This window comes from Myotis davidii, unplaced genomic scaffold (assembly GCF_000327345.1).
Source record: "Myotis davidii unplaced genomic scaffold, ASM32734v1 scaffold346, whole genome shotgun sequence".
NCBI lineage: Eukaryota > Metazoa > Chordata > Mammalia > Chiroptera > Vespertilionidae > Myotis > Myotis davidii.
The window spans coordinates 2,480,232-2,494,365 of NW_006297386.1; the positions used below are offsets into that span (position 1 = coordinate 2,480,232).

The 14,134-nt window shown below is 35.7% G+C and overlaps 1 protein-coding gene across 1 annotated transcript in view; it reads right to left on the reverse strand.

Moving 5' to 3' along the window:
• PIK3C2G (phosphatidylinositol-4-phosphate 3-kinase catalytic subunit type 2 gamma) overlaps positions 1–14,134 on the reverse strand; it is a 242,508-nt gene that overhangs the window by 44,235 nt on the left and 184,139 nt on the right. Inside the window, exons 27-28 of the mRNA XM_015570075.1 lie at positions 3,554–3,782; positions 2,949–3,070 (exon numbers count right to left, since the gene is read on the reverse strand). Of these exons, the coding sequence (XP_015425561.1) occupies positions 2,949–3,070; positions 3,554–3,782 (351 nt within the window). The remainder of the gene's footprint in view (positions 1–2,948; positions 3,071–3,553; positions 3,783–14,134) is intronic.

Consider the following 14,134-nt stretch of genomic DNA (forward strand, 5'->3'; position numbering starts at 1 on the left):
CATACACAAGTAACCAAGCTATAGCTATGCATTTGATAGAAAATTTGGGTTGGTTTTAATAAATATTTTTTTTTTTTAGGGACAAATTTTCCTTATTGCTAGAATAAAATGGAGTTCAACATTAATTCTATGCCTTTGTTGATGTTTTGATAGATATATGTACTAAAAAAAAATCTGTGTACAAAGAAGTACATGAGAATTGAGGAATTCAGCTATAGTAATATTCACTTGAGCTACTTTTCAGTTATATGCTAAATATAACATATAATTCAGTTCTTAAAATTATTTTTTATGATCTTTTATCTGACAGTGACCTAATTTCCTCTCTTAATTTTGTTCAGACCAAAGATCAGAAAACACTTCACTTGCAAACAGATTGGATACCTGGTTATTAGGATAATTTATTTTCTCATGCCAACACCAGTATTTTGATTTGCTCTGTATTTGACCCCAGAGATTTATTTTACTGCCCAGGATAATGTACCCAAATAAGATGTTGGATGATTGGTGAAGGTAGAAGAGGGAGAGGGAATCAGCCCTTCTTCAGCAGATTAATTTTAAAGAAGACCATTTACTTTTGAGAAAGATTTCCAAGCCCTTGTACTCTTGGAAGGAGCCCAGAGGTACACATAGCCCAATGTGAAGATCCCCATTGCATGCTGTGAGCGATTTGAATTTTATTCCTCACAATTCTAAATTTCTCATTATACTTTCCAGATCAGGTTTACTTCACTCTCATGCGGTTTCTCTGAGTGAATTTAGAAGTCAGAGGACATCTTGCCCTCATCCTTAATTTATATGCATTGCTGTAACCCTTAGCTCCTTTGGGACTGTTAGCATACAGATATAGTTCAGGGCACATAGGACTAGATGTTCCTCCCCTCCACACAGTGCTTGAATAGTTTTAAAATCAATTTAAGTACCATTGTCATCTGGCAGGAGTTGTTGAGCAAAGCCAAATCCTAACTAAAGCTGAAAATTGAGGAGAGGCTCATAGAGAGATTATTACCACTTTTAAGGTTTTACAAGTTATGCTAATATGTATTGGAAAGATACGAAAGTAGAACAGAGAAGCTTTTGATACCAAAAAGGAAAGCTCTTCAACATGAATTAACTTATCATTTCTTAGTAGGGTATGATGGCAGCTACCGATGTTGAATTTAATATGTGCAGCCAATCAGAAATTTTGCCAGCATCTTTTCTTTCTCAGTTATTTTATTAGATTATTTTTTTGGGAGGGGGGAGTAATTCGTAAAGCTGATGTTACTTTGAAGTTTCCACAGCCACATTCCTTTCCTCCCAGTCTCTTGAATGTGCTCTAACTCTAATTTTGTTGACTTCCTGATATTTAAAGCATCTGTATTTCAAAATTTCTGTGACATCTACAAGTATGTGAACTGCCGGAAGCCGGTCCATCCTTGCTGCTTGACACAATTGCTGCAGAGAAGAAACATCTGCACAGCATATGTTTCAAAGGACCTGGTGTATATGGCATACTGTTCTTAATATGTTTGCTCCCCTTCTTAGCGCTATGTGTTTTAACCAAGGTCACCTCTCCAAGAAAGGTTGTTTCCCCAGGTGGGGATTTTTCCCTGGAGTTAGGGATTAACAGGACTAAGGAAGGGAATAAATCAGTAAAACTCCTTAACTAAGTGCCAGGTGGGTAGTTAATCACCTTAACTACGAACAATAACACTTAAGCTACATAATCTTTACTTAGGATAATCTCCTTCAGTTACTTCCTTGTAGCTTAACAGAACAATAGAGTAGTGACCTTGGAATGGAGATAACAAACGCCCTAACCTTTGGAATAGAATGGATAGGATTAAAATCAACTGGTATAAATACAGATGTAATGGGACAGTAAATAGAGAACCTGGCTGGAGAACCTGGCTAGACTGCTGACCAACTGAATGCTGTCTCCATGTCATTCCTTCTTCACCGGCTCTGTCCACACCTTTGGGAACCCCTGGACCTGCTGGGGCTGGACCCCAACAGTGAACTACTCAGTTGTCAATAGTGCACACTACCTGTCCATCCACTGGTATCTCTGCTTACCTTTATATTTTGAAAATGAATTCAACCTTGAAAGTCTACTAAAAATACATATGCACAAAGTATGCCAGGGAAGGTAAGACCATTCACGTTGTTAAAGGACCATTTAGTTAAAAATTTGAGTCTAGATGAAATTGCATTTGGTTTACCCAAGTGCCAATATCATACTTTTTGGAAGTCCACCCTTTAAAAGTCAAGATACACTTTTGTTGTACACAGAAGTCTATGACCTAAGTTTGGCTAGTTATGTTAAATTTTAGAAAGTTTTTTGGGACAGAAGTTATTTTCATTATATTTTTAGTTTGCTTACATTTAATGTTTTTTTCAAATAAAACATGAATGGAAGCAATAGTTTTCACAGTTGCATCAAAATGAACATCGCAACAAATTAAATTTAGATAGTGCAAATCGAAGCCAACAATGATAACAAAAGTGAGTTGATTTTAATAAATTCTGATATTAAAATTTACTATATTAAATTTACTATGAAAGATTTTACTATATTAAAATTTTAATTTCTTCTGGAACAGCAAGTAAATATATCAGAGCTATATATTGCAGTTACTTATTGTAAGAGTAGACCAATTTAGTTCTAATTTTTTAATTTTAATTTTAGAGAAAAATCCCAGAAGATAAAATTCAAAAAACCAATTTTCTTAATAACTGATAAAAAAGGTAATTAGTTCTCAATTTTTCTTTCTACAAAATCAATGGCTGGAAGCAGACAGAAAATTGAAAACCTTGTTCTGTTTTATGAGGCATACTTTTTGGACTTTGAGAGCAATACAGGCTTTGCTGCTGTGTTGCTTACAAATAGGAACTCCCATAACCATCGTTTTCCCGTATTTTCAAGGACAAGTACGGAAGGCACACACTGGAGGACAGAGTCTTACTCTGGGAGAGTCAGTGATGCAAAATGCTTCTGAAGTTGGCTGTGAAGCTTTGAAAACTGTTCAAATGATTTTTCTGTCAGGCTGGTTTCGTTGTTACTGTGTGTCACCTGGATTAGATACAGCTGCAAAAAATAGACAAAAATCAAAGGACAGCAATATCAACCTGTGATACCTTCTACATCTGACTGCATGTCACTAAACAAAGCAGGAGTCTTTGTGCATAAAAAATCATCACAAAAGTTGAGAGATGCAATTTGTAATGGCAAAATTATATATAAACACAGTGTATTATAATAATAAGAATCTAATGTGCTGGGAACAGACGCCCAATTTCTGCTCTTCTTGCAGACACTTCAATCAGCTCTTGTTTCATATTCTACCATGGGCAGGATCTGTTCTCTTTGATGGTTCTCTTCTAATAGCTCTGGTTGTTATGATTTGTCCTTAGAACATCCTCTTTAGTGGGACTTCTGCTCAAAATGTAACTGATTTTTCATTTGCATAGTAAAAGCAAAAATCATGGTTTAAGGAAGGATGTGTAGCATAGTGAAGGGGAGTCTGAAGGCAAATGATATTTAAGTTAAGATGACAGACTTGAGACTTACAGGACTAGTCATGTTGCTGAACCTTAAAATTGTCGCTCTTTGAATTGACCTGGTTGCACTCAACATACAAGATTCCCGGGGAAAGTTCTGTGAAGTACACTTGGCAGGGCTTATGGCTGTCATTTGTGCCAGCGTGTGGATCAAGTTATTCAACTTAACAGGGAAACACTCCAGACTTTCCTTTATTTTCCTAGAGAAATGAAAAAAAAAAGATAATGGGTTACAGTCCCTTGAATGGACTCATTTCACTTAAGATTTGTTTCCTTGTGTTTGTTAGATGTGGAGGAAAAAGTCAAGAACCAACAATTTTTATTTGGAGCCCAGCTATTAAACCTTATATTTTTTTTGTAAACTTCAAGTTCACAGTTTGAGTTGTTAGCAGATATAAAATAAACTCTCATAGTGAAATTTAAAACTGTGATTATAAACTTGGATTTTGACTTATTTTAGATTTTTTTCTATTTTAAAGATGATAATTTAAAATTTAATTTTAATTTAGAATTATTTAAAATATTTACATAGCTCCAGAAGTTAAATCTACAAAAAATATATATTTCAAGAAGCCAGCATCTATCCTGCACTCTCTCTGTTTTTCCTTCCTTCCCCTTATATTTAAAAAAAAATTAAAAATTGCAGTTTAACTTGTATCATTTTAATTTTGTATGTATTTATGAATTTTTTTCAGCCATCTTACAAAATAGTTGCGTACTATTATACTATACCTAATATACAAGTATTTTATATGAAATGTTTTTCATTCTCTGGTCTTTTTGGTTTGTTTTGGAGTGTTTCTGCTTCTTAATGTTAATTGTATTGTTGTTTTAAGAAACTTTGCAACTGCATTCTAATGGTATAACAAATATCTTTATGTAATATTCTTTATCTCCTTTGTACCCCCCTCCAGTATCTAATTTGCAGTGTTGTCCTGTTTATCCCAGGTAATACTATAAAACAAACATTATGCTTATTCTACTTTTCTTTTTTTTTCTTATTCTACATTTCATATGTGCTTCCTATTCCACTTTCATTTTTTTAGCGCTATTGTGTTTACATCATACAGTAGTATTTCTACTATACATATTATGCAGTCTCTCTTCTAAATAGCATTAAATCTTAAACTCTCTACCAGTCCATATCTCTCAGTCATTTTGACTATCTGAATCTAATTCTCATAAATCCTTCATGAATGCCCAAGGTTACAAGTTTCTGAGTTTTGGGTGTTGATAATCATTTGTCTCTGGGCCTTTATACTTGAAAATCAATTTGGCTAAATACAACATTTTTGGCTTACACTTTATTGTTTTGAGTGTCATCAAAATATTATTCCATTTTCTTCTGGAATAAAGAATTGCTATCCAAAACTCTGATGACATGCTGAGCTATTTTCTCTTATAAAGAACTCCCTCTTTTTGCCTAGAAGCTTAAAAAGGTTTCTTTTTCTTTGAAGTCCAGTAGTTTTTCTAAGGTATGTTTTAGTTTGGTTTTTATAGGTAATTTTTCTGAATATGCACTGTGTCTTTCAATATGTAATTTTGTCTTTTGATTTTTCAGAAGATTTCTTAAATTTTAAAATTTTATTGTAACTAATATTTGATACTATGAGTAAAATTTTAACTCATTAATTCTAACAATATATCTTTTTATTTTTTTGAAATTTGAATGATTGCAGTCATGTAATCTGCAAGTAATGAAGGAGGTTTTTGTCACCCATTGTACTGCTAAAACATCTAGTTCAATGGTAAATAGAAGTGGTGGCAGCAAAGTTTGTTCCTGATTATGAAGGAAACATTTTCAATGTTGTACCATTAAATATAATGTTTTTTGTAAGCTTTTAGTTGTAGGTTATGGATATTCCTTTCTATTTCTAGAGAGCTTTTCAAAATGAGTGATTCTAAATTTTATTAATTGCATTTTTCTGAATCTATTGAGATGATCATATAATGTTTTTCCTTTAATTTTTTATTTTCACTACTGAGTCTTGAATGTTTACCTTGTAACCACTTATTTCACTGAACTCTTGTTATCCCTTTTTTTTTTTTTTTTTTTTTTCTTAATTCTTTGGAATTGCTATATTTGTTGTTATTCAAACGGAAAATAACAATATAACAAAGCCTAAATATAGAACTTTACTATCAATATAGAAGGCATTATTTTTTTCCTGACATTAATGGGAATGCCTACAATTTTTCACTTTTAAAAGTATGATGTCTATCTCAGTTTCTTTATATTCTATGTTTGCTAAGATTTTCTAAGAGAAATGGATGTTACCTGTAGTGAAGCACTGCTTTTCTGGGCAGGCTTCTATCAAAGCTGCAATGCCTGTTTTACAACTAATCTGCCATGTCCTCAATGTTAGCAGTGTAGTTCACTAATGTTTAATAATTGTCCCCTCACTTTTATAAAATTTCAAGCCCATTTATCTTGTTCTAGTATTGGACTTTTTTGAGTAAATTCCAAATTCTTCCATTATCATCAATCGAGGTCAAAATTTGCTAAGGAAGTTAAAATGTGACTCTGATCATTATTCATTTCCACAGTGTTCGTTGTTTCTAAAAATGTTCTTTGAATTTATGGAAATATGGTACAGTATATAACATTTGTTTTTTTCTTTATTGGCAAAGACATGAAGATAATAAGGTAGAAGTATACTATTAATCATGACTTATGGAGACCCTACCTTCCATTCATTCATTTATTCATTCAACAAATACTTACTGAACATATATGTATTTTATGTGTTAGGTTGAAAAGCTCTCATGCGATAGCATGTGCTCCTTTCTTATGAAGATAGGCCTATGAACCAGAAATCTTAAGTTCTGGTGTATTCACCCTCGCAAAATCTCAACTATGTTCATGCCGTATTCACACACTGCCCAACAGTTCAGACATAGGAAGAATGGAGATGAAGGATAAACCTTTATGATAAGCCTATAGAGTTTTAGAACAGACTCTCACCTAAATCCATCTCCCATCTCTCAGGTGGCAGATTAATAGGTCAAATCAAACAGTTCTATTACACATGACTCAAGTTGGTACCAGTGCCCTGAGAGCAGTAGGTTTTAGGCCTCTGTGAGGTGACAGCTTTTTGGTTTATTTTGTTTAACTGCAGCATCAACAGGATTATGCTCTGGATTATCCATGTATTGCAGATCCAAAGCAGCAGCTGGAGGGATCCAATTCTTAAATTCCTAGGGGAAAGCTAGGCAGTCTTGAGAAATGCTTCTAACTCCCTGCTAGGCACTATGTTCTGTGCTGGGGCATAGATGTGAAGAAAAGAATTCAGATTTCTGCCCCAAGGGAGTGTATATCCTTTGGCAGGGCTGCACACAATGCCTTATGTTAATCTTTCATTCTTAGAGGAAAGTGTAATTATTTTGATAATAGATAAGAAAGACCAAGAGAGGTGAAATGCATACCAAAGGTGACATCATCCAGGAAGTAGTAACCAAAAATTCCAACTCATGTTTATCTGATTCATAACATATGCACCTTTTTATATGATATAAATATCTTAAATTTACCATTAGAAGCACCTGCTAGTAGCAGGTTTCCTTAGCTATGTGAGTGTCAATGGGTAATGGATTTGATCAGTCTCAGTGTAGTATAATAATTACCCCTCAATTCAGAAAACTGAGTTGAATCCTGCAGCTTTGGTCTTCCATGTCTAGTTCAGCATCTAGGCAGATTTGATTTTTTGTAGATGAAATATTACAATATTTTTGAACTCACATTTCTGTTAATATGTGACTATAAATGCCAAAAGTTTTTCACTGCTTCCTGAATCAGTCAGAATAACCATTGAGAAAAAATGCCCTTAATGGCTGTTGAACGGTGACTGAGTGAAGTTTCTCAGGCAGTTTGATGGAATACCTGTTCTACTGGTCAGTCTCTGTAATAGTTTCAGGGAAATATTGCTCAAAAGATTATTTTTTGTGTGAAGAAATTTGCATAAGAATATTCCTATTTTACCATATTGCTTTCATGTATAAATGGAAGTGACTCACTCCCCATGAGCAAATTTTTTTCATCTAATTCTCAAACTTCATTTTCAATGCAGGGATTTTGTCATGTGTGATAAACACATTACTTTTTTTTTCTTTTTTGGGCATTACTCACTGAGTATTCGGCTCTGTTAGTTATTCAGAGGTAACAATGAATTAAAAAGCTTCATCACAATTTCTTTTATTTAATGAAGAAAAGTCATAGTTTAATGTTAAATTTATAATCTATAAAATGTTAGAACAGTACTTTCTCCCTCTTAAGCCTAAAAGTATGCAGTCAAGATAATTCCTATTTGCCTGGCCGGTGTGGGTCAGTGATTGAGCATTGACCAGGAGGTCACAGTTAGATTCCCAGTCAGGGCACATGCCTGGGTAGGGTGTGCAGGAGGTAGCTGATCCATGATTCTCTCTCATCATTGACGTTTCTCTCTCTCTCTCTTCCTTCCTCTCTGAAATCAATAAAAATATATTTTTTTAAAAATAATTTTAAGTTATGCTAACCATACCTTATAGCAGTGCTGTCTAGTAGAACTACTATGGGAATGTTCTATTACGTGCTGTCCAGTGCAGGATTTAATCGAATTGATTAATTATTTAATTAAATTTGGAAAGAGGAATCAATAATAACTTTCAGTTTTTATCTATGTATATAATTTTTTTAAAGGTAATTCCTATGTTGTTACAAATTTATTGAAGGGGTCAGAAGGAGCCACCTAAGATGTGCCCCAGTGTTACACAGATGATTGTGAATTGAAGGCAACTAAGACTCTGTGGGCTCAAAAGTAACTTCTGCTCCCCTCTTAACTAGAATAATTTAAATTAGGAGCCTGGCACATGATAAGAGTTAAAACCAGAAATGACTTTTTAACCTATTTATATTGGAGGGTAAACTAATAAGTACTGACCATGTGCTCTTCTGGCAATTGCCTCTGCCTCAAGGTGCATTACCTCATCCTTAGCTCAGATTCCACATGCACCTCAATTTCCCTTTCTGTCTCTGACTCTCTCATGCATGTGATTAAATTTAGTTATTTTCTCTTGTCAATCCATCACGCTTATTTGATTATTAGACCAGCCAAAAGAACCTTGAGAGTAGAGGAAAGTTTCTTCTTCGCCTTCTGGACCAATAAGTAGTCAAACCCATATTTTTTAACAAAAAAAACTACCATTCCACAATGAACTCAGTGAATGATCAATTCTGATGCATTCTGGGTACATAATTTTAAAAAATGTTCTTCTCTATGCACTTTTGTTTTTAAAAATTCAAGATTATCATGGAAAAGAAAGCAATTAATAATTTTTGTTGCATATGTAATGTGTATGTACACATATGCGAACACAAAATTTGATATTCTAGTGAAAGGTTAAAAGGTTAAAACAAAAAGGTTAAAAGAAAATAAATACGAAAACAGGATATCTCATGTTAATCCTTGTGCTTTGAGGGCAGGGAGCCCTAATTTAAGAAACATAGCTACAAGCACTTAGACATTTTCTTACCACATTCCTTTAACTAGTCTAAGGACACTAAAGTTAATGAACACATATTTATCTGAGATTACCAGAGCATTCAGAGTTACATATGCAGGATTTTTCTTTTTTCTGTCTGAGTTAGCTGGGTCCAGGGAGGAACATCCATTATGCAAGAAATCAATTTTGTTCCCTCTGAGCTCACTTATTAGTTCTGCTTGCAATATCAAGAAACTGATTTAGCCTGCAGGAGAATCAATTGTTTCACCTATAAAACACTATTGATGACTAAACCATGCCATCCACCAGGATTGTTGATAGGATCAAATGAAGTAACATAGGAAAAGCACTGGAAATAGAATAATAATATGCAAATATTATTTCAGAAATGTTACTACCAGTTAAGTAAAGAAATAAAGATGTGAGAACCCCAAAGATAGCAAACTACATGTAGAGGGGTAGAGGGAAAACAAATGTACAAATTATGGTTCTGTGAAAGCTGAAATGAGGTAAACTCTCCTGAAATCCTACAAAAGAAATATTAGATAGGGATTAAGAAGAAGCAACTTTAGAATTATTTTTCTTTCCTTTTTTTTTCCTTTCCTCTTGTTTCATAGTTAGCACTTGCTTTCAAAAAACACACAATCTTTCCTGTTTTCCCAGTTACATCTTAAGTCTTCAGAATTCATCTAGAGGTCAGCAAATCTCATGTAAATGTCATCACAGGTGCCTAACTCTGCTGACAAACAAGAATTCAAGGCTCCAAATCTTAGCTAAGTGAAATAAGCCAGTCAGAGAAAGATAAATATCACATGATCTCACTCATTTATGGAATATAATGAACAACATAAACTGATGAACAAAAACAGATCCAGAGACAGAGAAGCATCGGTCAGACTGTCAAACCTCAGAGGAAAGGTAGGGGAGGATGGGGGTAAGGGGGAGAGATCAACAAAGGATTTGTATGCATGCATATAAGCCTAACCAATGGACACAAACACCGCGGGGGTGAGGGCATGAGTTGGGGTGTAGGGGTAATGGGGGGAGGACACATCATCACTGCCACCCACAACCCTCACACCACTCACCTAAGCCCACCCAGATGACTAGCCCTATATAATCTTTGTTCTCTTGGGGCTGGCTCTATCTCTCATCCTGCCGCTGTGTCGGTAAGGAGGCTAGAGGGACCAAGCTCAGCTTGAATAAAGACTCTTCGCTTTTGCATCGGGATCGGCTCCCTGGTGGTCTGTCTATGGGGATTTTGTAATCTGGGCATAACAAAGGGCATGTACCTTGGTTGCAGGCACATCTCCAGTTAGGGGTGTGCAGGAGGCAGCTGATCGATGCTTCTCTCTCATCAATGTTTCTAACTCTCTTACCATCTCCCTTCCTCTCTGTAAAAAAAAAATCAATAAAATATATTTTTTAAAAAATAGTAAATTATTGTAGTCTCATTGCTTGTTAAATTGGGATATAGCACTTTGGTGCACTGAACAGGATCAGGCATACCAGTGAGGACTGAGTGATGCACATAGCTGTTGGGGGATAACAGCTGTTGTGAAACAGTACTATTTGGACTATTTATCTCTTAAACTGATGATTTCTGGTGCTCCGGATGGGTACATTAAACTTCAAATGCTTTTAACCTTAGACTGACAGTCTTCCAAAGAGTTCAAAATATATATATTTTGCAGCTAAGGTATATCCTGACTTGATATTTAGGCAAATTCTCAGTGTAACTTACAGAATTCAAAATAGAGATTTTCTTATTACAGAAATTTAGAATAGCAACTAAGTTTTCAAACATTGTAGTGATTGTGACTGGTCCACACAATTTAGGAAGTACAGGCCTATTAAAGCTGTTACACCTGTAAAAAAATTACTTTATCAAGTCAGTTTAGTTCAGATTAGTTTTTATAATTGCATTTAAAAAAATGGGAGACTTTCACAATGAAAGAAGAAATTTCACTTTGCAGTTTTCTTTGAATCTTCTTCTCTAATTTGGGGAAAGTTGGACAACATGATCGCTAATTCCGCTAGGTTCTGCTTTTGATTTTTTTTTTTTGTAAGCCTTTATTTCCATAGGTATCAATGGTTAAGATAAGGCAAAGGAAAATTTTGACCTTTATTTGTGGAAATACAATAACCCATGAGATGACAATTTGCAAAGTACTAAAAAAGCATCAAGAACATTTAATGATAAAAGAACCTTGGGAACTGCATCTCGGTCCCATACTCTCTCAATCTTGAAGAGAAACCAGATAGGAAGGAAGTGAACTATGTTTTGAGACATTGGAGCATACATAGTCATGTCTCACTCTGTATCCATGCCGAATACATAAGGAGGAATGAGGGAACACTGGGGATTTCTGGCATTCTGTCTGCATATCCTAGCTCTGGCTCCTTTGTTTGTGATGTGGAGATGGGGGACACTCGCTCTGATTGTTCCTGACATTTCCAATGGCTTCACAGTTGTACCTGTTGGGACAGTCACTGTGCCTGCTCTGCCCAGTGGCCCCTTGTAACTAAGACTATTCTCTCTAAAGCTCAAAGTTCAGAGAAGAAGCTGTTGGTTGTTGGCGTTTTCTTTGTGTGTGAAGGAATGACCCCTGAGAGGAGTATAGATAGGAAAGAGAATCCATGATAGCTTTTCATGAAGGACCTTGTCCAATGGGGACAAAAGTAACTAGTTAAGTCAATGGCATTGTCTCTCTTTCTTGAATTTATACTAGAGAATGTTGGCCAATAGATCGAGAGTTAGTATATGATAGGCAGAGGTAAGCAGAGTGAAAGATCTCTTTTTCCATTAGATACTAGCCAGATGCTACTGGTTTCTGGGGTTTATTAGATTACAGTTTGAATATATCTATCTCTATCTCTATCTCTATCTCTAGTAATAATATATATATCCTTTTTCCCAGGGATACCAGATAAATCCCTGGTTCTTGCTACCAAAACACCTCATTAATGCAAGCTATTTATTTTTTGAGGATTGGAGTTTTGTTTTGCTTCAGATTACTTTCAATTTCAGCTGAAGAACAAAAGTTATTATACTTACTAAACCACAAAATCTGTGTGGCAGACCAAATGGAATACTGGGAGAACATGCAAAATTTCCCCTCACATTTTTGGAGGAGGAAATGGATGATGTGAAAAGCATGATCTGTATGTGGGAGGGGAGGTAGGCAGAGAAGCTTATGCTTAATGATCCCAGTCTGGGCTGTGAAATAGGCTATCTGTTTCTAAGGACAACTAACCCGAGGTTTGAGATGATTGAAAATTCTGAAATACCCCATTTGGACATCATTTTAATGGATGGTTGCCTTTGTTGCCTAGCACTGGGCCCAGCAGAGATATTACATGAGAGTATCAATTTGCAGGGACTGAGTCATGAGAATTTTTTGGTTTTAATCAATAGCATCCAGCTGAAAGGGGAGTAGAAAAAAGCAAGAGAACCAAATAGAAGAGTTGGCAATGATGTGAAAAATCTTTGTGGCCAGGAGAACAATTTTATATTATTTTTTTTTCTAAATGCCATTAATTGTGATACAGTTCTTTTTTAATTTTATAGATTTTGTTTTAGAGAGAGAGGAAGGGAGAGGGAAGAAGGGAGGGAGGGAAGGAGGAGGAGGAGGAGGAGGAGGAGGAGGAGGAGAGATCAGATCAATTGTCTGCCTCCTACACGCTCCCATGGGGATCGAGCCCAAAACTTGGGCATGTACTCTTGGGCATGGACTCTGATGGAATCGAACCTGCAACCTTTTGGTTCACAGGATAATGCCCAACCAAACTAAGCCACGCCGGCCAGAGCTGTGATACAGTTCTTAATGCCACACAGAGTACAGCATCCTTTAAAACTCATAATCAGCTCTTAACCCAGAATGTGAATATCCAGGAGTGAGATAGGATCCTGTATTTTTCATAAGTAGAGTACGCCCTTGGAGAGGCAGGAAAAAACCTTCTTTCTTTCAAGTCTCAAACAGGGTCAAGGATGGCAGCCTCTTAGTGGTAATACTGTAGCCTGGACTAAGACACTCCAGGTAGCCACACATGTTGTCTCAGATGGCTTAGTCCTCATTCAAGACTCAGATCTGTGAGCTTGGTGGTAGGGGGAGTGTGTGTTTTCTTGTCTTATTTTTATCTTCTGAGTAGTGATATCAGAATAAACAGGGACATAAAGCACGTTTAGCCTATCAGAACGCAAAGGAGAGGAGTTTAAACATACAGGGGCTCTCAAAAGTAGGCAGAGTTAATGACACGCCTATAAGCACCAGGACCAATGCTGGATTCATTACAGAACTTTGTTTTTTTTTTGTTGTTTTTTTTTGTTAATTATGTGCACTGACGTCTACACTTCAAGTTTCTCCATAAATTTAAAAATCTATGTGCTCTCAGAGAATGCAGCTTAAAATAATATTATTTACATAGAAAAGTAAACAACTGTACATAGTTTTTTAACACTTATTTGCATCTTGTCATTTAAAGCCCCCATTATTGTTTTTAATTTTTTTTTAATTGAATTTATTGGGGGTGACATTGGTTCACAGAACCATATACATTTCAAGTGTACAACTCAATAAAACATCATATGCACACTGCATTGTGAGCCCATTGCCCCAAGCAAAGTCTCTATCCTTCCCTTTTGCCCCCTCGCCCCCACCACCCAACATTGCCCAGCTCCACATACTCCCAAACCCCCTTTCCCTCTGGCTATTAGCTACCACCACACTCTTGTCTATGTCTATGTGATATACATATATGTTTTATATATAATATTTATATATAATGTTTTCCTATTGTAATGTTTTATACACACACAGAGAGATACACACACACATATAATATTAGAGACCCGATGCATGAAATTCATGCAAGGGGCTCGGCCCTCGCAGCCCTGGCTGCCTCGGCCCTCACAGCCCCTGCTTCATCCAGAAGGTTGTCCAGATAATCATTCTGCTGTTCAGTCTAATTAGCATATTAACTCTTTATTATATAGGATTTTTTGCTTAATCCCTTCACCTTCTTTCATCCAATCCCAGAGCCCTCTCCTCTCTGATGAGGCCATAAATGTGAGTTAAATATGCAAAGCAGGCATGAATGTATATTGAAAAAG